General features: G+C 66.8%; 4 protein-coding genes across 7 annotated transcripts; 1 reads left to right on the forward strand and 3 right to left on the reverse strand.

Moving 5' to 3' along the window:
* Positions 1-642: 642 nt before the first annotated feature.
* POLD4 (DNA polymerase delta 4, accessory subunit) lies at positions 643-2,189 on the reverse strand. 2 transcript variants are annotated; one of them, XM_063158262.1, is made up of 4 exons: positions 1,969-2,189; positions 1,483-1,718; positions 1,292-1,403; positions 643-1,213 (listed from the first exon to the last, which is right to left on the reverse strand). In XM_063158262.1, the coding sequence occupies exons 1-4, from the start codon at positions 1,974-1,976 to the stop codon at positions 1,189-1,191; spliced, it is 381 nt and encodes a 126-aa protein (XP_063014332.1). In that variant the 5' UTR covers positions 1,977-2,189; the 3' UTR covers positions 643-1,188. The 2 variants fall into 2 exon arrangements, with proteins under 2 accessions (XP_063014332.1, XP_063014331.1); XM_063158261.1 differs by lacking the exon at positions 1,969-2,189 and having other exon boundaries at positions 1,483-1,729.
* A 426-nt stretch (positions 2,190-2,615) lies between these two features.
* On the reverse strand, positions 2,616-4,947 carry LOC134419234 (glycine N-acyltransferase-like protein 3). 2 transcript variants are annotated; one of them, XM_063158257.1, is made up of 6 exons: positions 4,790-4,917; positions 4,605-4,689; positions 4,132-4,239; positions 3,924-4,044; positions 3,144-3,264; positions 2,616-3,072 (listed from the first exon to the last, which is right to left on the reverse strand). In XM_063158257.1, the coding sequence occupies exons 2-6, from the start codon at positions 4,680-4,682 to the stop codon at positions 2,652-2,654; spliced, it is 849 nt and encodes a 282-aa protein (XP_063014327.1). In that variant the 5' UTR covers positions 4,683-4,689; positions 4,790-4,917; the 3' UTR covers positions 2,616-2,651. The 2 variants fall into 2 exon arrangements, with proteins under 2 accessions (XP_063014327.1, XP_063014325.1); XM_063158255.1 differs by having other exon boundaries at positions 2,617-3,072; positions 4,605-4,686; positions 4,790-4,947.
* Positions 4,938-7,693, forward strand: LOC134419235 (glycine N-acyltransferase-like protein 3). Its single transcript, XM_063158258.1, has 5 exons — positions 4,938-5,152; positions 5,588-5,695; positions 5,793-5,919; positions 5,998-6,115; positions 7,016-7,693. Exons 1-5 carry the CDS (start codon positions 5,075-5,077, stop codon positions 7,416-7,418), a joined length of 834 nt encoding a protein of 277 aa, XP_063014328.1. The 5' UTR covers positions 4,938-5,074; the 3' UTR covers positions 7,419-7,693.
* CLCF1 (cardiotrophin like cytokine factor 1) lies at positions 7,625-15,862 on the reverse strand. 2 transcript variants are annotated; one of them, XM_063158259.1, is made up of 3 exons: positions 15,832-15,862; positions 9,635-9,801; positions 7,625-9,189 (listed from the first exon to the last, which is right to left on the reverse strand). In XM_063158259.1, the coding sequence occupies exons 1-3, from the start codon at positions 15,845-15,847 to the stop codon at positions 8,692-8,694; spliced, it is 681 nt and encodes a 226-aa protein (XP_063014329.1). In that variant the 5' UTR covers positions 15,848-15,862; the 3' UTR covers positions 7,625-8,691. The 2 variants fall into 2 exon arrangements, with proteins under 2 accessions (XP_063014329.1, XP_063014330.1); XM_063158260.1 differs by lacking the exon at positions 15,832-15,862 and adding an exon at positions 14,920-15,031.
* Positions 15,863-18,601: the final 2,739 nt, after the last annotated feature.

The raw sequence follows: 18,601 nt of genomic DNA on the forward strand, positions 1-18,601 counted from the left end.
GGACACCCACCAGGCTGGGACTGACCCTCTGCCAAGGAAGGAGAGTGGGAATCTCCCTCCTTCTTCCCACCAGGAGGGCACAGCCCTGGGTTGGCTGGGTGTAGGATGCTTATTTTTGGGAGATTTCCTAAGCACCTCCATCCTGTGCCCAGCAGAGGAATTATGTCCTGTCTGTAGAAGATATCCAAGGGACTGCAGCTCCAACAGCAGGACCAGATCCAGCTGGATAATGCAATCCAGAGGGTCAGGAGCCTGCAGTGCGAGTGGGATGGGAGTTCTGAGTGACCCCCCACCCATCCCACCCCATCCCACTTTATCCCACCTCATCTCAAATTACTGCTGGCTCCAGTGCTCCATTGCAGCCAAAACTCTACCTCTACACTAATTCATAAATAGTACTCTGTGAGGATAGCTAGAAAAATTTAAAAATACTAATTAGCAGCATTAAAAAAACAATTAAAACTGCTAAAATTAAAAATATGTCACTACCAAGAGAAAAAACTATCTATTAAAGTCCACCATATAAACATCCCTATCCCCAAAATTAAAGCTGATAAAAAGCATCAAAGCAATCAAGAAAAAATAAGTAAATACATTCTAGTGGGTGCAGTAGCATTTAATCAAAGCTAGACCCACCACAGATAGAAACAATTTATTTTATTGATGAAACAACAGAAAGAGCTGGTGAATTAAGTCATTAATAACCTGAATAATTAACAGACACATGCTGTTATTTTTGATTCTGCACACAGCAAAGCTGCTAATTTGGGCTATTAAACATATGAATCCCACAGGACACTCTTCCCACCCCGCTGCAGGACATCCCCACCATCCACAGCCCCCTGAGCTCACTTTAAGCTGATTTTATACCTCATTCTTCATTTTTTCACCCCATTCCTGGGGGAAAAAATTCCCACCTCCCTTTCTCCACCCAAGAACACATTTTTCTCCCTGAGTCCCAGCTGAGTGACATCAAACTGTGAGATGGACACCCCACCTGGCTTTTTTTGGGAGGGATGCAACTCCCTGCCCTCCAACTGCACCCCAAGGGCTTCACCCCACCCCGTGCCCCCCAGACAGCACACGGCACCCCTTCCTTCGCTCACACCAGCTTTAATCCACTCGGGGTCCCTGCAATAGGGTCTGGGGGTGTCGGGAATGGTTTCTCTGCTCCCTTGGCGCGGCCGCTCAGAGCTCGTACTCGTGCCACAGGCTGTGGGGACACAGCGGGGTCAGCGGGGAGGGCAGGTGCCATCCCACCCTAGCCCATCCCAGCCTATCCCACACACACCTGTAGGTGACATCGGGGTTGTCGCGGTGCTCCAGGAGGGCGTCACGGATGGGCCCGGGGGGGCTCAGCCCCAGCTCTTGTGCCCGCTCCCAGCGCTGCAGGCGGGTGATCCCTGCGGGATACCGGGGGCTCAGCGGGGCCGGGGGGAGCCCGGGACCACCGGGACAAGCGGGGGAACCGGGGGCGCTCACCGCTGCAGGGCCCGTACTCCCAGGCGAGGTCGAAGCGCCGCAACATCTCCATGAGCGCCGGGTCCGGGGGGGGCTGCGAGGGGCCGCGGGGACAGTCCCGCACCTTCAGCTGCGCCTTGTCCTGGTCCTGGTCCTTGTCCTTCCTGTCCTTGAGCCGGCCCGGGGGCCGCCCCGGGCCCCGCCGCCGCCGCCGCCGCGGGAAGGAGTCGGTGATGCGCCGGGGCTGCTCCATGGCCCTGCGCGACATGGAGCTGGCACGGCCCCGCCGCTACCGGGAACCGGGCGGGACCCGCCAGTACCGGGAACCGGCGGCAGGGACCCGCCCCTGCCCGCGGCCGGGCGGAAGCGGCGGGGCCGGGTTGGGCCACCGGCCATGGGCGCCTCGGCCGCTGCCACCTTCGGCCGCTGCCGCCTTCGGCCACTCTTGCAGTGTCCCCTGTCCCCCGCCCCGCTCGGCACCCCCCGGCTGTCCCCGGGTGCTGTCACCTCCCCATGCTGTCCCTGCCAGCTGCCGCACTGTCACCCCCTCGGCAGTTCCGGTCACCCCGAGGGCACTGTCATCTCCATCCCAGTGTCCCCTGCTCCCCTGGCACTGTCACTCGAGTCAGTGACTGTCACCCCAGGCAATGCCACCTCCCATTTGTGCCCACTACGCTTTGGCATTGTCACCCATGTGACAGTCCCAATCACCTCAGGCACTGTCACCCTTGTGGTTTCTCCCTGTCAGCCTGGACATTGCCACCCCCATCCCAGCACTCCCCACCAGCCTGAACACTGTCTGTTCCCATCAGCCCCCCAAACCATGACTCACGCTGTGACACTGTCACCGTCTGCCCGGTCCCACTCTGTCCTGTGTGTCACTGGTTGTCCCACCTGTGCCTGCCTGTCCCACCCCCAGCTGTGGTGACACCGCCCTGGTTCAGGGGGTGACACCGCAGGTGCCACCAGTGCAGATTTGCCTGCGGCTTTCAGCCCTCCCTTGGGGGACTGAGAATAACTGAGATGCTTGGGGTGACTCCCAGGGGATCCCGCCGTGTGCCTCAGCGGTGACACGTGAGCCACCAAGCTGTGTCCCCGCTGTAACCGTCAGTGCTGAGGGGACACAAAACCCACAAAACTCCACACCGCTGTTTAATTTGATGTCACCACAAAGAGGGGACAGCAGGGCCTCAGGGCACGTCCCTGTCCAGGCCGGGATTGTGCAGGATGTAGCGGCAGACCCCGGGCAGGCGCCGGTTCCCCAGCATCTCCTGCAGCTGCTGCATGGGCCGGTTGCCCAGCGCCGTGTGCCCAAAGGTGGGGAACCCGCGGGCGTGTGCCCGCTGTGCCGCCACCGTCAGCGCCACCTGCATGTGCCCGTGCCGCCGGTGCTCGGGCAGGGTGTAGCTGTGGGTGCCCGTCCCGAAATGATCCGTCAGCACCCAGGCCACGGGCTGCCCGCTGCCATCCTGCAGGCACACTTGCGGGAAGCGCCCCAAGATCTCGGCCAGGAAGCGCCGGCTGCGGGCGTTGCCCCCGTAGGGCCACGTCTCGTTGAGCAGGTCCACGTGCGAGGGGCTCAGGGAGCCCACGCGAACTCCGGGGGCTGGCCTGGGTGAGGCAGGGGTTAGTGGGGGGCTCGGGGGTGTCCCCGTGTGGGGATGAGGGTGGGGGGCTCTCACCGGGGCTCCGGCATGCTGCTGGGGTCAGGGTGCCAGTAGGAGTAGTACTCGACAATGTCCAGCTCCACACCCTTCTTCCCTGCCAGCTCCTGGGACACCGTGGCCAGCCCGTCCTGCAGCCCTGGGGATGGGGGTGTCAGGGGATTCTGTTCCTCCTGTACCCCACCATCCCTCTCCCCAGCGCCCCTGTATGACCCCAGTGTCCTCCTCAGTGTCCCCAGGGCCTACCTGCAACACCAGCCTCTATTCCCAGCACCCAAATCCCTGCTTCCAGTGTGCCCAGTACCCCAATCCTGCTCCCATCAACTCCAAGTCCAGCCCCAGTACTCCCAGTGTCCCCAAGGACCCACAAATCCATCTGCAATGCTTCCCAGTGCCCCAGCATCCCCAAATCCAACCCCATTACTCCCAGTGTCCCCAAGGACCCACAAATCCAGCTGCAATGCTTCCCAGAGCCCCAGAATCCCCAAGTTCAACCCCAGCACCCCCCCACAGGACCCTGCTTCCAGGGTGCCCAGCAGTGCAATTCCCTGGTGCTCCCCAGCACCCCCAAATCCCACCCCAACACTTCCCACGGGTATAACCCACCAAACCCCATGCCAGCACACCAAATCAGGCCTCCAGTGCTCCCCAGCACCCAAACACCCATCCTCAATGTCCTCCAGCACTCCCAATCCCCTCCACCAGTACCTCCCAGTTCCTCCCTGCCTCCACCAGCTCTCCCTGGTGTCCCACACTCCCAGTGCTGCCCAGTCCCTCCCCAGGATGTCCCCAGGCCACCGATGAGGGTGAAGGCGGCGTCCCAGCGCAGGCAGCCGGGGGTCTCCAGCAGCGCCCGGTACGCGCCCAGGTCCCGGTAGAACGCCGCCTGCGTGTTCCAGTAGCCGTCATTGGCCGGCACCTGGGGACACCCACGGCTGCTCTGAGCTCACCTGGCACGTGCCAGGGCACCGTGTCACCCCTCTCCTGCAGTGTCCCCACTGGCCACCTCTCCGCTGGGCCGGGCCAGCACGGCGCCGAATTCAGGCCACTTGTCCACCAGCACCTCGAACTGGCCAGGGTTGCCCCGGTTGATGTTCAGCACTGCCCCGAAGACCTGGGGGAAAGGGGGTCAGCCATGAGGGACAAGGAGGGGACAGATGGGGGTCAGGGATGGGGGCTTGATATGGGGGCAGTGTGGGGTCAGAGCTGAGGGGAGGGGGGCAGGTGTGCGGAACAGGGCAGCAAAAAGGGTCCCTAATGACACGGGGGTCCCCATCACCATCGGGGGTGGTATTGGGTTCCCCCTCACGGCAAGGGGAATATTGGGGTCCCCATCACAGCAACAAATGAGTGACACTGGTGTCCTAGTCATGGCACAGGGCAGGGGTGACAGTGGGGTCCCTGTGACTGGCAGGGTGGGGGTGGCATTGGTGTCCCAGTCATGGCACAGGGCAGGGGTGACAGCGGGGTCCCCATCACCGGCAGGGCGATGGGCAGGCTCTTCCTCAGGATCCCCTCCAGTTGCTGCAGATGGGCAGAGCACGTCAGGATCTTCATTGTCCTGCTGAGAGACCCTCAGTAACAGGGGGACAGGGCCACCAGGCATGGCCCCTGTCCCTGTCCCCATCCCTTTCCCCACAGCCCCCATGTCCTCCAGCACTCACCCTGCAAGAGTCCTGAGTCTGTGTGTTCCAGGGGGCTGTAGAGTGCGAGTCTGGAGACAGTGTGGCGCTTGGTGACAATGGTTACCGCAGCTGTCACGGGCCAGCGAGTGCCCCCTGCCTTGGGGGGCAGCGGGCAGGGTCCATCCTGCTGAACACTGGGCACCGGGCCAGCCCCGTGGCCGCCTGAGGACGGGTGCCTGGCTGGGACACGCTGGGACATTGCCCCAGTGCCACCAGCTCCCCACGGATCCTCGGTGTCCCCACCTGCCCCACGGTCACGAAGCCATGCAGATCCTGAGGTGCCCAGCCCAGCTGCAGCTCCTGGAGGAGACCCTGAGGAAGAGCCTGCCCACCACCCTGCCGGTGACAGCCACCCCGAGGCTCCCTCTGTCCCCTCTGCCCTGTCCTGCTGGTGACAGTGTCCCTGGGGATCCCTCTGTCCCTCTGTCCCTCCCTCTCTGTCGGTGGTGAGGACCCTGGGGTCTCCTTTGTCCCCTCACCCTTGTCCTGTCGGTGCTGCTGATTCCCGGGACACCCCTGTCCCTGTCCCTGTCCTTGTCCCTGTCCCTGTCCCCTGTCCCCTGCCTTGCCAGTATGAGGACCCTGGGACCCCTCTGCCTCCCCACGTACCCTGGTGGTGACAAGGACCCCTGTGTCCCCTCTCCCCTGCCCTGCTGCAGACAGACACCCTGGGGTCTCTGCTGCTCCCTCTCCCCTGCTTGTGAGGGACCGGAGGGACTCTGGGCACCGTCTGTCCCCTCTGCCCTGTCCTACAGGTGACAATGACCTTCCGTGCAGGTCCTGGGGACAGTGATGACAGTGGCCAGGGGGAACCCGGCCTCCCACGAGGTGCTGGTGGACTCCTGGCCCAATTTCAGCATCGTCCTGACCCGCCTGCGCCCAGAGGTGCTGCCCTGGGTGCTGCCCCTGCCCTGGCAGCAGCACCCCACACCCCAGGGGCCAGGGAACTGGGGTGCCACCCTCAGCTCCATGTCCCTCCCAGGACCACAGGGACCCCAGGGACTACTACACCAACCAGCTGTCCGTGTTCTACCGGGACAAGGGAGCCCTGCAGGCACTGCTGGAGGGCACTGAGGCCCTGACCCGGGAAAGAGCCTTCCAGATTCTGGGTAAGGATGGCACTGGGAGGACACTGGGCTCCTCTACCCTCCTTCTGGGTCCCCTGTCTGGCTGACAGGGTGTCCCAGGGATGCAGGATGGGCTGGACCAGGCCGTGCAGGAGGTGGCCAGTGCCAGGGGCCTGAAGGTGGAGACGATCCAGTACCGGGCGCTGATGAGCCCTGAGCCCCCCCAGCCCCGCAGGCAGTGAGTGAGGGGCACTGGGGGCACAGGGGGCACTGGGGGCACACGGGCACTGAGGGACCAGTCACATCCCTGGGTGGCACATGGAGACCTGTCACATTTCTGGGTAGCACAGGGGGGTCATAGTCACCTCCCTTGGTGCCACAGCAGTCCCCAAGCACATCCCTGACAGGCACAGGGTGACATGAGTGGGATCACTGAGCACACCCCTGGGTGGCACAGGGGTCCCTCAGCACTTGCCTGAGTGGCACAGGGATCACTGGGTGACATGAGAGGGATCACTGAGCACACCTCCGGGTGGCACAGGGGTCCTCAGTCCCTCTCCTGGGTGTTATGAGGGTCTCAGAGTCCATCTCTGGGTGGCACAGGGGTTCCCAATCCCATCCCTAGGGGAAACAAGGGTCCCAAATTCCATCCCTGGGTGGCACAGGGGTCCCTGAGCACTTGCCTGAGTGGCACAGGGATCACTGGGTGACATGAGTGGGATCACTGAGCACATCCCTGGGTGGCACAGGGGTCCCCAGTCCCACTCCTGGGTGGTATAAGGGTCCCATATTCCATCCCTGGGTGGCACAGGGGTTCCCAAATCCATCCCTTGGGGAAACCAGGGTCTCATATTCCATCCCTGGGTGGCACAGGGTGCCTCAATCCCACTCCTGGGTGGTAAAAGGGTCCCATATTCCATCCCTGGGTGGCACAGGGGTCCCCAGTCCTATTCCTGGGTGGCATGAGGGTCCCAGATTCCATCTCTGGGTGGCACAGGGGTCCCCAATCCCACTCCTGGCTGGTATTAAGGTCTCATATTCCATCCCTGGGTGGACAGGGGTCCCCAATCCCACCCCATCTGCCATCCCGGCTGGAACCAGCGTTCAGCATTCCCCCCTCTGCCATGCCCTGTTGCAGGATGCCCCCGGGCCTGCGCCTGGCGCCCGTGTCCCCATCCCACATCTCTCTGCTCAACGCCACGTGGGCGCTGGGGGGCAATGCCCGCAGCCGGGCGTTCCTGCTGGGGCTGGTGCGGGCGCTGCCCTCCGCCTGCCTGCTGGGCCCGCGGGGCCGCCCGGTGTCCTGGAGCCTGCTGGACGGGCAGAGCTGCCTGCGCCACGGCTACACCGTGCCCGCCTGGCGCGGCCGCGGCCTCACCGGGCTCACGCTGAACGCGCTGGGCCGGGAGCTGCACGCCCGCGGCTTCCCCATCTACTGCGCCGTGCTGCCCCACAACACGGCCTCGCTGCACGCCCTGCAGGCCATCGGCTTCGAGCCCCAGCCCGGAACCTTCCACATGATCCTGGGCACCCCCAAGTAGTGCCCAGGGAAGGGGTGCCAAGGTGGGGAGTGCTTGTCCTCCTACCTGGATCCCCACCCTGTGAGAGAGGGGAACACCCCGATCCCCACACTTGGAGCCCTTCACTCTGATCCCTACTGATGGCACTGATGGGAACAGCCCAAATTCCACACGGAGCCGTGACCGGCGTGCGGCACGGGCGAGGCGGGGGGCTGGAGGAAGGCTTTTATTCGTTCATACAAGAATAGATCTTCTGCAATAAATACCCCAATAAATAAACATCTCCAATAAATAAACACTCATAGACGCACCGGGACAGCGGCCGCGCCCCACGGCCTCGCCCCACCGCCCATCGATGGGCACACATGGGGAGGCGGGGCTTGGGACAGGGGGCGGGGCCTGATGCGGGAGGAGGCGGGGCTTGCTACACAGGCGGGTGGGCGGGGCTTATTGCCGTCTGGGGCGGAGCCTATTGCTCCGGGGGCGTGGCTTGCTGTTGGCTGGGGCGGGGCTTATTCCTATGCTCAGAGGGCGTTGGTCCTTTTTGGGATGGGTGGGGTTTTCACCCACTCTGGAGATTTTAGGGATGGGGACAGGCACCCTGGGGGCTGGGGACACCATGGAGGGGCATTCGGGAGTCAGGACACCTGTCCCTTAAGACACAACATAGTGACGGAGGGGCTGCGAGGTGACTGTGGTGGCACTTTGGGGTGAGGAACTCCACCCCTTAAGGCACAGCTGGGTGATGATAAGGACGTGGGGTGGTTTTGGCAGCACTCCAGAGTCAGGAGACAGTTTTGAAGGGACGCTGGTTGTGAAGAGGGGACATGGAGTGGCTTTGGTGGCATTTGGGGTCAGGAGACGCATGCCATACAGCAGAGTGTGGTGACAGAGGGGATGTGAGGCGGCTGTGGTGGGTGGCACTTGGGGTCAGGAGCCCCTCACTTAAGGCACCGTGGTGAAAGTGGGATTGTGAGGTGGCTGTGGGGGCACTTGGGGGTCAGAAACCCTATTTCTGAAAGCACACTGGTGGTGGACAGGGAACATGGGGTGGCCGTGGTGGCACTTGGGGTCAGGAGCCCTGTTCCTTAAGGCACAGTATGATGATGATGATGGAGGGGCTGCAGGGTGGCTGTGGTGACACGTGATGTCAGGAGCCCCATCTTTCAAGGCACTGCCAGGTGATGATGAGGTTGTGGGGTGGTTTGGGGGTTGGAGCCCCATTTCTCAAGGCACACAGGTGGTGGAAGAGGGGACCTGCGTGGCCGTGGTGGCACTGGAGCCCAGCAGGTGCTCAGAACCCCCTCGCCTCCAGCCGCAGGGTGACCACAGCGGGCGGCACCTTCTTCTTGAGGCGGTTGAAGTCCTTGGCCGAGCGCCAGAGCCAGGTCTGCAGCTCCTTCAGCAGCCAGAAATCATCCATCTTCTTCAGGAAGTCATTGGGGGCGGCGTGCGCGCCGGGGGGCCCGGCGGGCGGCGCGGCGGGCCCGGCAGGCAGCGGGTACCCCAGCGAGGACATGACGCCGCCGATGCTGAGCACCAGCCCCTGCAGGCTGGCACAGAAGTGGGCGAGGCGGTGGCGCAGCTCGGCCGTGCCCACCTGCCCGTCCAGCAGCCGCAGGTAGCAGAGCAGGCGGCTGTAGGCCCGGTAGTTGGCGGCCAGGCGCGCGTTGTCCGTCAGGCCCCGCCACAGGTCCAGGTCCACGGTGGCGCTGGGCACGCGTGGCTCGGCGCGCACCAGCCGCGGCGGGTTGAAGTCGGGCTCATTGAACGGGGGGCCCAGGTAGTTCAGCTGGAAGGGAACGGGGGGACAGGGGTCAGGGATACAAATCCACGCCGTGCCCAGCTCCACGTCCCGCTCATCCCGCTCATCCCGCTCATCCCGCTCATCCCGCTCATCGCGGCTCTCCCTTCTCCCGTCACGTCCCCCTCGTGCCCTGCCCCAGCCGGAGGTTCCAGCGCGGCCCGGGCGGTGCCACCGTCACCGCTTGGCACCGAACGCGCCGGGCCCGCCGAGGGCACGTCAGGGCAGGGACGGGGAACCTCCGGGTGAGTCGGCGACGCCGGCGGGGAGGGAGAGGCGGATGCCCGCGCCCATGACGGAATCACGGGCCGAGGGGAGGGTGCCCGGGAGCCGCCCTGCGCCCGGGGGGCGATGAGGCATTTCCGCGCCCTCCGGCGTGGGAGCAGATGGGCACGGGGTGGATATCCCGGGGGGTGCCGCGTCAGGGACTCACGTAGGTGCCGGCGAGGGTGCGGAGCTGGTGCTCCAGGTAGCGGGTCAGGTCGTACGTCTGCTGGATGGACTGGCCGGCGCCGAGCTCCTCGGAGCAGTTCAGCGCCGGCAGCGCCGGCAGGTTGCAAAGCGCGGCGCACAGGAAGGTGAAGATCCCCCAAGAATCACCTGTGGGAGACACACAGCGCCTCAGGGCGGGTGACAGGGACACTCCGTCTCCGTGTGTGCGGCGCTGAGCCTGCAGAGTATCCCCGAGTCACCGGTCTGAACCCGGGGAAACTGAGGCACGGAGGAGGGGAGGGTGGGATCCCCCTCACCTCACCAGCCCCCGGAGCAGCAGGAACCCCCCATCTCAGCGCGGTGACCCCCGGCTCCCCTCGGAGCGCTCCCGCCCGCGGCTGCACCAACAATCCTTTATATGGTCTGGAGCAGCGCGGCCGCGGCATTCCCGCCGGGACACACGCCTGGGATATATTTGGGCACCGCCAACGCCGGAGCGGCCCGGGCACCCAGCGGGGACCCCCGCCGAGGGGCCACCGGGAATATGGGGGGGAGGGGGGTGGGAAGCGGCTCCTCGGAGCGGCCGGGGCGCGGGGTGACCTTTGCGGAGGCACCGGAAAGCGCCGGCGGGGTCCCCGTCATCACCGGCCTGACGTCAGGGCGGCCCCGGAGCGCGGCCGGCGGCTCCGCAAAGGTCACGGCCCGCGGCCAGCACGCTGCGGCCAGCTGGCACCCCCGGCTCGCCACAGCCGGCCTTCCCGGCAGCGCTTCCCGGGAAAGCCCGGCCGCTGGCACGGCTCGGCACCGCGGGGCTCCCGCTGCGGGCAGCCCCCCGCGCCCCGCGCGTCACCGCTCCCCGTCACCGGCCCCGGGTGACGCACGGGGGCCCTCGGGGACACCCCGGCTCCGGCCACAGCGGCATCACCGCCCTGGGTGTCCTGCGAACCGCAAACCTCGCTGTGGGGGATGCGAGTCAAAGGGTGTGCAGGGCACTGTCACACCTGGGATGCACCCCGGAGGTGTGCAGGGCACTGTCACACCTGGGATGCACACCAGAGGTGTGCAGGACGCTCGTGACACCCCTGGGATGCGTCCAGGGCACACCTGGGATGCACCTGATGTGTGTGCATCACACAGGCGTGGGGGCACTTTCCAGACGTGTGACACCATGCGGTGTGACACCGTGCACACGTGTGACACACCACACGCATGAGACACCGCCCAGGTGTGTCATCTCCCACACGGGCCCGTGACACGTGTGGCACTCACAGGACATGCCGGGCGAGCATGCAGCGTGCTGTGCACGTACCCCATCGGGGGGGACACACTGTTACATGCCACCCACATGTGACACGCCGTGCACACACCACACCACACCGTGCTGTGACACCCCACATGGCGCCACGTGCCCCCGTGTCCCCCGTGCGTGCATCCCGGTGTGTCCCGGTGTGTCCCGGTGCCTCCCGGTGCACGGAGCGTGCGGCCGGCTCCCCGTGCGTGCGAGCGTGGGCCGGGGGGGGCGGGGGGGCCGCGGTGACTCACAGCACACAGAACCCCCCCCCCGGTGTTTGCTTTGGCCGGACCCTCGCCCGCCGCCGGCTCCGGTTTCCAGGCGGGATTTACACCCGCCCCGGCCTGGCCGGTGCCAAACCAAACACAGCCGGGGAGCGGGATGGGGGGGATGGCAGGGATGGGAGATTGGGATGCAGCCCTGGTGGATCCCGGGCAGGTGGCCCGGACACAAGGATGAGGATGAGGATGATGGAGGTGGGTGTCTGAGGGGTGGGAATGGTGGGATGCACAGAATGGATGGCGCTGAGCAGTGGTGATCATGACACAGTGACAAGGGCACAAGTGACCCTGGCACAGCTGTGACAGTGACTGGGGCACAGCACTGACGGTAACCATGACACACATGACACAGCAGTGACAGTGACACTGCACGTTAATGACGGTGGCCATGGCACAGCAATGACAGTGACCGTGGCACGGCACAGACGGTGGCCATGACACAGCAGTGACAGTGACCGGGGCACAGCAGTGACAATGACCGGGGCACAGCAGCGACGATAACAGTGGCACAGCAGTGACGGTGACTGTGGCCCAGCAGTGACAATGGCCCAGCCACAGCCGGTGCCCCCGCTGTCCCCTGCCCACCCTGTCCCCGCGGCTGGCGCCGGGCACCCACCGGCACAGACAGTGGAGGAGGGAGGCTCCAGCCGGCACAGCTGGATCCCGGTGACGTCGGAGAGGAAGAGCCCGAGGGTTTCAAAACCGGCCCTGGAGCGCGGCCAGGATGCTCCCAGCCCACGTAAGCAGCTCATGGCGTGCCTGCCCGGGGTCACCCGCTGGGCCCTGGGGACACCCGAGCAGCCGGGGTGACGGGGGGCCAGGGCAGCGGGCACCCCCTGCTCTGCCAGCACACCCAACAGGACACACCGGCGGTGCCACGGACGCCCACCGCACACGTGGCAGGGGGGACGCGGCTCGCCCCCTTTGGGGTGACACCGGGGACCCCCGGCCTGCCACCCGCCCGGCAGCGCAGGCAGCGGCGCTGGCCAGACCTCCCGGCCAGCGGCCGAGGCAGGAATTCGGCCAGGGAGACGGTGAGCTGTTCGCTGGGCATGCTGCGGGCAGAGCCGCCAGGGCTGCGCGACCACAGAGCCGCTTTCCCGAAAGCCGGGCGGCGGGGGCGGCGGCGGGAAGGGGAGACCCCCCGGCCCCGGAGCCCCCGGCCCAGGACGGGGCCGAGGCGGCCCCAGCGCCGCGGCGGGAGCTGCCCTGTATCTGATGGGCCGGCGGCCAGCAGAGCCCCGAACAGCCCGCAGCCCCGCTCCTGGGGCCAGCACGGGAGGTCTGGCGGTGGCCAGGCATGGCTGTGGCACAGAGGACAAAGCAGCCCTGTCCCCGCTACCCCAGCCATTGTCCTGGACACCAACGGGCACCGCTTAACCCTTCACAGCGGTTTCCCAGCCCAGTGTGGCCGGCAGCTCTGAGGGGCCTGGAGTGGGTGACACTCATGGACAGCGGCCTCTGTGTCCCCACACTGCTGGCATTTAACCCCGCCGTGTCTGGGGAGGTGACACCACAGCACAGCAGCGTCCTTGTGGAGCTGGCACTGTGGGGACACGGGGATGCTCACCTTCCACACCCAGATACCACAGACACGGCATTCCCCAAGCTCCAACAGGAAGAACACGTATGCCCTTGCTCCCCAACAGCACCCACGGCCACCGCAGCGGGGTCCCCATCCCATCCCATCCCATCCCATCCCATCCCATCCCATCCCATCCCATCCCATCCCATCCCATCCCATCCCATCCCATCCATCCATGGCAAAGCTGCCGTGCCAGGGTGGGTGGTGGTGCGGGGGGCTCAGGCCCCGCGTCCCCCCCGGTGCGGGCCGTGCCTGCTCTCGCTCGCTCGCGGCGCTGAGTGTTTACATCCTGTCTCCTCCGTGTGTTTATAAATGCGGCCGCGCACGGGAGACTCCAGCGAGGCCGTAATTAGCTGGGCCTGGATTTCCCATCCAGCTCCGGCTCCAGCCAGCGGCACCATGGAAACACCCCCAGCGGCGAGGGGGGCGCAGGCCCCTAATCCCAACCAGACCCCGCTGCCCTACACGCACGCCCCGAGAGGCACCTCCATCCCTTCCTGCCGCTCCCAGAGCGGGTCACGGAGCCACAGAGCCCTCCAGGGGCATTCTGGGGGCTCACCAGCACAGAGCCAGGCTGGCCGCCCTCCAGCGGGGCAGGGGACACCCGGTGCCAGCCCACGTGGCACCGCAGAGCTGTGAGTGACATGCCCCGGCACCTCCGGCCCCGCTGGCACTGCTGGCATCGCCTGACACGGGGACACCGCCTGCCTGGCCGGCTCAGTGTGGCACCAGCGCTCCGGTGGGCACGGCCATGCCCTGATGTCCCCACAGCACCCTGCTGAGGCCTGGGACGCCTCCGTCACCCACAGGCCACGTGCCACACGCAGCCACAGCACTGCCGGGCCAGCCGCTTCCCAGATATCCCAGATTTCCCAGCCAGCCCATGCAGGAACGCATCCCCACCAGCCTGCCCTCGCTGGGACGGCGGTGCTGGCACGGTGGCACCGGGACGCCGGCGCTGCAGCCCCGGGGAGCGCGGGGGGATGATTTATGGGGCTCGGTGCCACTTAGCAGGGCATAAATCTCCCCCCAGCGCGGCCCTGTAAGCAGAGCCCTCCGCATTTCCCTGCGGAGCCTGCGCCTAATGCAGCCCAGATGTGCGGCCGCCACCGTGCCCTCGCACCGCCCGCTAAACAGGGACACCGGGGATGCCGAGAGTCCCGACGCCGCCCGGCTGGGGATGTCCCGGAACGGGAACGGGGTCCCGCCGGCCGAGCCCCGGCGCTGCGGCTCCTCCTCGGCGTCCCCTTCCCCGCCCGTCCCCGCAGGCCTCGGCACCGGCCGTGCCACCGGTCCGGCCACGTCCGCCGGGCCCGGCGGCGGCGGGAAGGGGGAGAGGAAGGGGCGAGGGAGGGCGACGGAGCCGCCGGGGATCCCGGCCTCGCTTTTCCGGTTCCCCGGCGCTCGCCCCGCCGTGCCCGTCCTGCGTCACGGCGGCACCGCGGGAGCCGGAGCCGAACCCGCCGGCGGCCTCGTGCTGCCCCGGCCCCGGTCCTGCCGCCCGGGACCCCGGCGAGCCTGGCGGCGCCCACACTTTGACCTTTTAAGGGTGTTTTCCAGCATTTTCCGGGCGAGCAGCCCCCGGTGCCGGTGTGCCGCCAGGCCGGCCGGCCCCGCTGCCGCCCCGGGGGTGCCGGTGGCCGCCGGGGCCGAGGGAACAAAGCCGTCCCCTCCCCGGCACCCCAACCCCGCCGCCGGGTCCCGCAGGAACGACGCCGGCTCCAGCGGCGGATCCCGTGTCAAGCCCCGAAATGCAGCCCCGGGCAGGAAAACTAACTCTTGCAGCCCCCCATAAATCCCACCGACTTTCCTTTTCCTCCCCTCTGTCGGTCCCGGGGTTTAATTCTCCGTGCTCAGCGGCGGTTCCCTCCCTGGTAATCACAAACATGCATGGAAAAGAGGGAACGAGAGAAAGGGGGAAAAAAAAGAGAAAAAAAAAAAAAAAAAAAGAAACAACAACCCAACCTAGAGAGGGGAAAGTCTTAAATCAATCCCAAAGCCAGACAGACGTTTTAATCACATCAAATTAAAATCAGCAGTCGGTTTGGAAAGGGGGAAAAAACTGCCGGCAGATGCAGGCAGGGGAGTTGGGGCAGCCCCCCGCCCCGCACCCAGCGCCGCGGGCTTACCTGAGAGCTCCCCGGTTACATTTAGCATAGTCGGGGTGCAGGGGGATTTTGGGGGGCTCGGCTCTTGCTCGGCTCCCCGAGCCCGCCCGCTCGCCTCAGCCCTGGCTCGCTGCTTCGCTCGCGCTCAGGGTTGGGTGGTGGTTTTTTTTTTTTTTTTTGGGTTGGTTTCTGGCTTTCCTTTTTTTTTTTTTTTCCTTTTTTTTTTTTTTTTTTCCCTCGGTCTCTATTTGTTTTGGTTTGGGCTCGCTCGGGTGTTAGGTGGAAAAAAAAAAAAAAGAAAAAAGCGGGGCGGGTTGGGTGGGTTTTTGGGGTGTGGAGGGCTCGCACCGCGCTCCGGCTGCCTCGCTCGCCGCCGTTCCCCCCTTCCACCTCCCTTGATTTGCTCTTTTGATTGGGGTCCAGGAATGCAGGAATAAAAAAAAAAAAAAAAAAAAAAAAAGAAAAAGGAAAAAAAAAACTGGAGCTCGCATCCACCCTCTCCAAGCTGCTGCCTCCTTCTTTCCTCTTTTTTTTTTTTTTTTTCCAATTCAAGTGTTAAGCAGAACCAGGTTGCTTTCAAGAATGTATTTGATGCAATTGTACACAAGAGCGGGCTCCATTCATTCCCTCCCTCTCCCCCCCGGCCCCGGCTTCATCCCCCCTTTCCCCATCCCCATCCCGGGCTCGCGGCACCGGGCAGAGGTGGGGAGGCTGGAGCCGAGCCCCGGCGCTGCGGAAGGCGGAGGGGAGGGAAGGGAAGAGGGGGGTCCCCCGGGGTGCCGCTGGCCGGCTGGGAAGGGGGGGACCCCCGCTTTCTGCCTCGCTGCGCCCCCGGTGCGCTTCTGGCTCCCGCCCGGCTTTTGTTAAAGTGGCAGCGGCGGGGCCGGTGCGGGGCCGGTGCGGGGCCGGTGCGGGGCCGGGGGGGTCTCCTACCTGCTCTCAGCTCCATGCGGGACGGGCGCGGGGCCGGGGCGCTGCGTGCGTGCTCTGGGCTCCCCGGGCGGGCAGGCAGCGGTCCCGCACACCGGCCCGGGACTGCGGCTCCCATTTGCCGCTCCGAGCCCTCTCGCCTCTCCTCCTCCCCGCGCACAGAGCCGAGAGCCCGGTCCCGGGGGGAGCACGGGGGGGACGGGACGGAGGGGGGGTCCGGGGAGGGGAGGACGGGGGGGGACGGGGCGAGGTGCGGCGGAGCGGCTCCTCTGGCGGGGCCGGGGCCGGGGGGGGCGTGGGGTGCCAGCCTGCCCCCCCTTCCTTCCCCCCCCGGGGCAGCGGGGAGGAGCGGCGGAGGGATGGGGCCGGCCGGTGCGGGAAGGGTGGCGGCGGGGCGGGGAGGGGGGGGGGGGGTCCTCGGCTCCTCGCTGGCACGGCCAGCCCCCTCCCCTCCGGCCGAGAGAGGGGGTCCGGGGCCCGCGGACCCCCCCCGGCTCGGGGAGCCGCAGCGCGGCGGGCGCTGCCCCGCCGGGACGGCGGCAGGTGAGCGGCGGAGCGGGGGGAGCGCGGCGGGGTCCCGGCGGCACAACCGGAGCCCCCCGGAGCGGCGGCGGCGGCTCAGCCCCGGGGGACCCTCCGTCCCGAGGGGGGGCTTCGCTTCTCCCCGCGGCCCCGGGCCCCCCCAGCCCCTTCCCTCCGGTGCCGGAGCCGCTTTCTTCCCGGTTATCCTCCCCCGTTAGGACAATCCCCGTCCCGACGCCCGCGGGGCCCTTGGCAATGACCGCGGCGCTGCCCGCAGCCCACCGGGGGTGAGCGGGATGGGCTGGGGGGGCGTGGGGAGACCCCCAGGGCCGAGCGGAGCCGCCACCGGAGGGGAGGGGGGCGACCCGACAGCCGGAACCCCCCGTCCCTTCCCCTCGTGCCCCTCGTCCATGAGTGGGTGCTGCCGCGGGGCTCTCTCGGCGGGGAGAGGAACGTCCTGGCTCCCCCCAAAAAAAGCTTTGTTTAAAACAAAGGCGCTGGGAGCGCCGGGAAGGGCCGGGAGGTAACAGGCGGATTCGCTTCCACTCCAGACCCCGGCCCCGGCCAGGTCCGAGCCCTCCCGGCTGCCATCGCATCCTCCCGGCTTTCCGCGGGACGCGGGGTGCACAGCAGGACCCTCTGCCCCCAAGCCCACCGGGACACTGGGTGCTGAAGTCATTAGCAGCAGTTTGGGGACCCCCCGTAGGGACAAACCGCACACGGACGCGCTGCTGGCTGATTTATGGCTCGGGAAGTGCGGATTTGGTGTTGAATCCATGAGGACGCGCCCAACAGACATGTCAGGGGTGGCGAGGGGGGCTCTGGATCCCCTCCCGCGGGTGAATGGGGGACGCCCCGCAGCCCTGGGGATCCGGAGGGGCTGCGGCGGTGCCGGACGGAGCTGCCCAAAGGATCCGCGGCTGGGGGGAGCCCCGGCCCGGCGCCCCGGCAGCGTGTCTGGGGGGGTCCGCTCGGCGTGGGGCCGGCCCCTCGCCCCCCCAGCCGCAGGGCAGCGTATCTGGTTTCCCCCCCGAGCCAGCAGATCCCGCCAGCAGCGCTGGAGCAGTTGGGAAAAGCCGCCGGGCCGTCCCCGGGGGTCTGCAGGCTGCCGAGCCGCGGGGCTGCCCTCGCCGCCTTCCCCCCTCCCCAAAGCCAGCGCTGCGCCCGGGGCTGCGGGGCTTTCCGGCTGCCACGGCTCCCGCTGGGCCCACACCTGAGACAGGAGAGCAGCAGCAGGAGGAGGAGGGAGCCCGGCCTGGCAGATGCAGCTCCCGAGCCGCTCTCCCTGTGCCAGCCAGCGGTGCCAGGAGGGAGCCCCGGCCCCGGGACAAAGCGGGCACGGGGCACGGGCAGGTCAAGGCGCTGCGAAGCTTCATCCTTACATCCTGTTCCTCCTCCTCCTCCTCATCGCCCGGAGTGGGTGAGGCCGTGCCCGCCCTGCCCTCGGGGCCGTCACCGGGCAGCTGAGCTCACCTCCGGCCTCCCAGCGCGGCCCTTGGCGGCCGGAGGAGGGAGGGAGGGATGGGGCTGCCCGAACCCCGAAACCCCGGCTGCAGCCCCGGAGCGGGGCTCGGGCTGAGAGCCTCGGGCAGCGCCCGGCTCCGTGGGGACAGCGCTGGGGCGCGGGCAGGGGCACGGAGCGGCCATCCGGCTCGGCGCGTCCCCTCCTGCCGGGCTGGCAGCGGCAGCCCAGCTGTGGCCGTCTGTCTCGCCGAGCCGCTGCCCGGGCGAGGGCCCCGTGCCATGTGCCGGGAAGGGAGCCGGAGGAGCGGGAAGGAGCCGGGACACGGCCCCGAGCCCGCCGGGTGCGAGGGAGCAGCGCTGTCACCTTGCCCGCCATCGCCATCCCGGGTGAGCTGCCCGGCCCCAGGGGGAGCTCACCCACCCCCCGAGGGCTGCCAGGCTCCCGCTCCCGGCCCCATCCAGCCCATTCCCGGCGAGAGGGAGGGGTGGCCCGGCGCTGGCCCCCGCTGAGGTGTGTGTGTCACGACCGCAGCCAGCTGCGTCCTCTCCGCAGCCCCATAAAACGCCGAGCCCCGAGGCCAGAGCCCCTCCTGGGGACGGCGGCTCCAGAGGAGCCCGGCTGCGCTGCCAGAGCTGGAACGGAGGCTCCAACACAATCCCACCCTCCTCCTCCTCCTGGGAGGAAGGGAAGCAGCCAGTGCTCACCCCAGGGGTGGAGGAGCCAGATCCGGCTGGAGCCCGAGCCCAGGGCAAGGCAGGCCTGGAGTCCCTGGGGCTCCGTGTGGCT

Source organism: Melospiza melodia, chromosome 6, assembly GCF_035770615.1.
Source record: "Melospiza melodia melodia isolate bMelMel2 chromosome 6, bMelMel2.pri, whole genome shotgun sequence".
Lineage (NCBI taxonomy): Eukaryota > Metazoa > Chordata > Aves > Passeriformes > Passerellidae > Melospiza > Melospiza melodia.

Coding starts and splice junctions, on each gene's coding strand:
- POLD4 (XM_063158261.1), bottom strand. CDS start 1,729: ATGTCGCGCAGGGCCATGGAGCAGCCCCGGCGCATCACCGACTCCTTC. Junction 1,404..1,482: donor GGAGTACGGGCCCTGCAGCG/GTGAGCGCCCCC, acceptor GGTATCCCGCAG/GGATCACCCGCCTGCAGCGC. Junction 1,214..1,291: donor AACCCCGATGTCACCTACAG/GTGTGTGTGGGA, acceptor GTGTCCCCACAG/CCTGTGGCACGAGTACGAGC.
- LOC134419234 (XM_063158257.1), bottom strand. CDS start 4,682: ATGAAGATCCTGACGTGCTCTGCCCATCTGCAGCAACTGGAGGGGATC. Junction 4,045..4,131: donor TGGCCCGGCCCAGCGGAGAG/GTGGCCAGTGGG, acceptor GGGTGTCCCCAG/GTGCCGGCCAATGACGGCTA. Junction 3,073..3,143: donor AGCAGCATGCCGGAGCCCCG/GTGAGAGCCCCC, acceptor TGCCTCACCCAG/GCCAGCCCCCGGAGTTCGCG.
- LOC134419235 (XM_063158258.1), top strand. CDS start 5,075: ATGCAGATCCTGAGGTGCCCAGCCCAGCTGCAGCTCCTGGAGGAGACC. Junction 5,920..5,997: donor AAGAGCCTTCCAGATTCTGG/GTAAGGATGGCA, acceptor AGGGTGTCCCAG/GGATGCAGGATGGGCTGGAC. Junction 6,116..7,015: donor CCCCCCCAGCCCCGCAGGCA/GTGAGTGAGGGG, acceptor GCCCTGTTGCAG/GATGCCCCCGGGCCTGCGCC.
- CLCF1 (XM_063158260.1), bottom strand. CDS start 14,947: ATGCTAAATGTAACCGGGGAGCTCTCAG. Junction 9,802..14,919: donor TGTAACCGGGGAGCTCTCAG/GTAAGCCCGCGG, acceptor TGTCTCCCACAG/GTGATTCTTGGGGGATCTTC. Junction 9,190..9,634: donor GCACCCTCGCCGGCACCTAC/GTGAGTCCCTGA, acceptor GTTCCCTTCCAG/CTGAACTACCTGGGCCCCCC.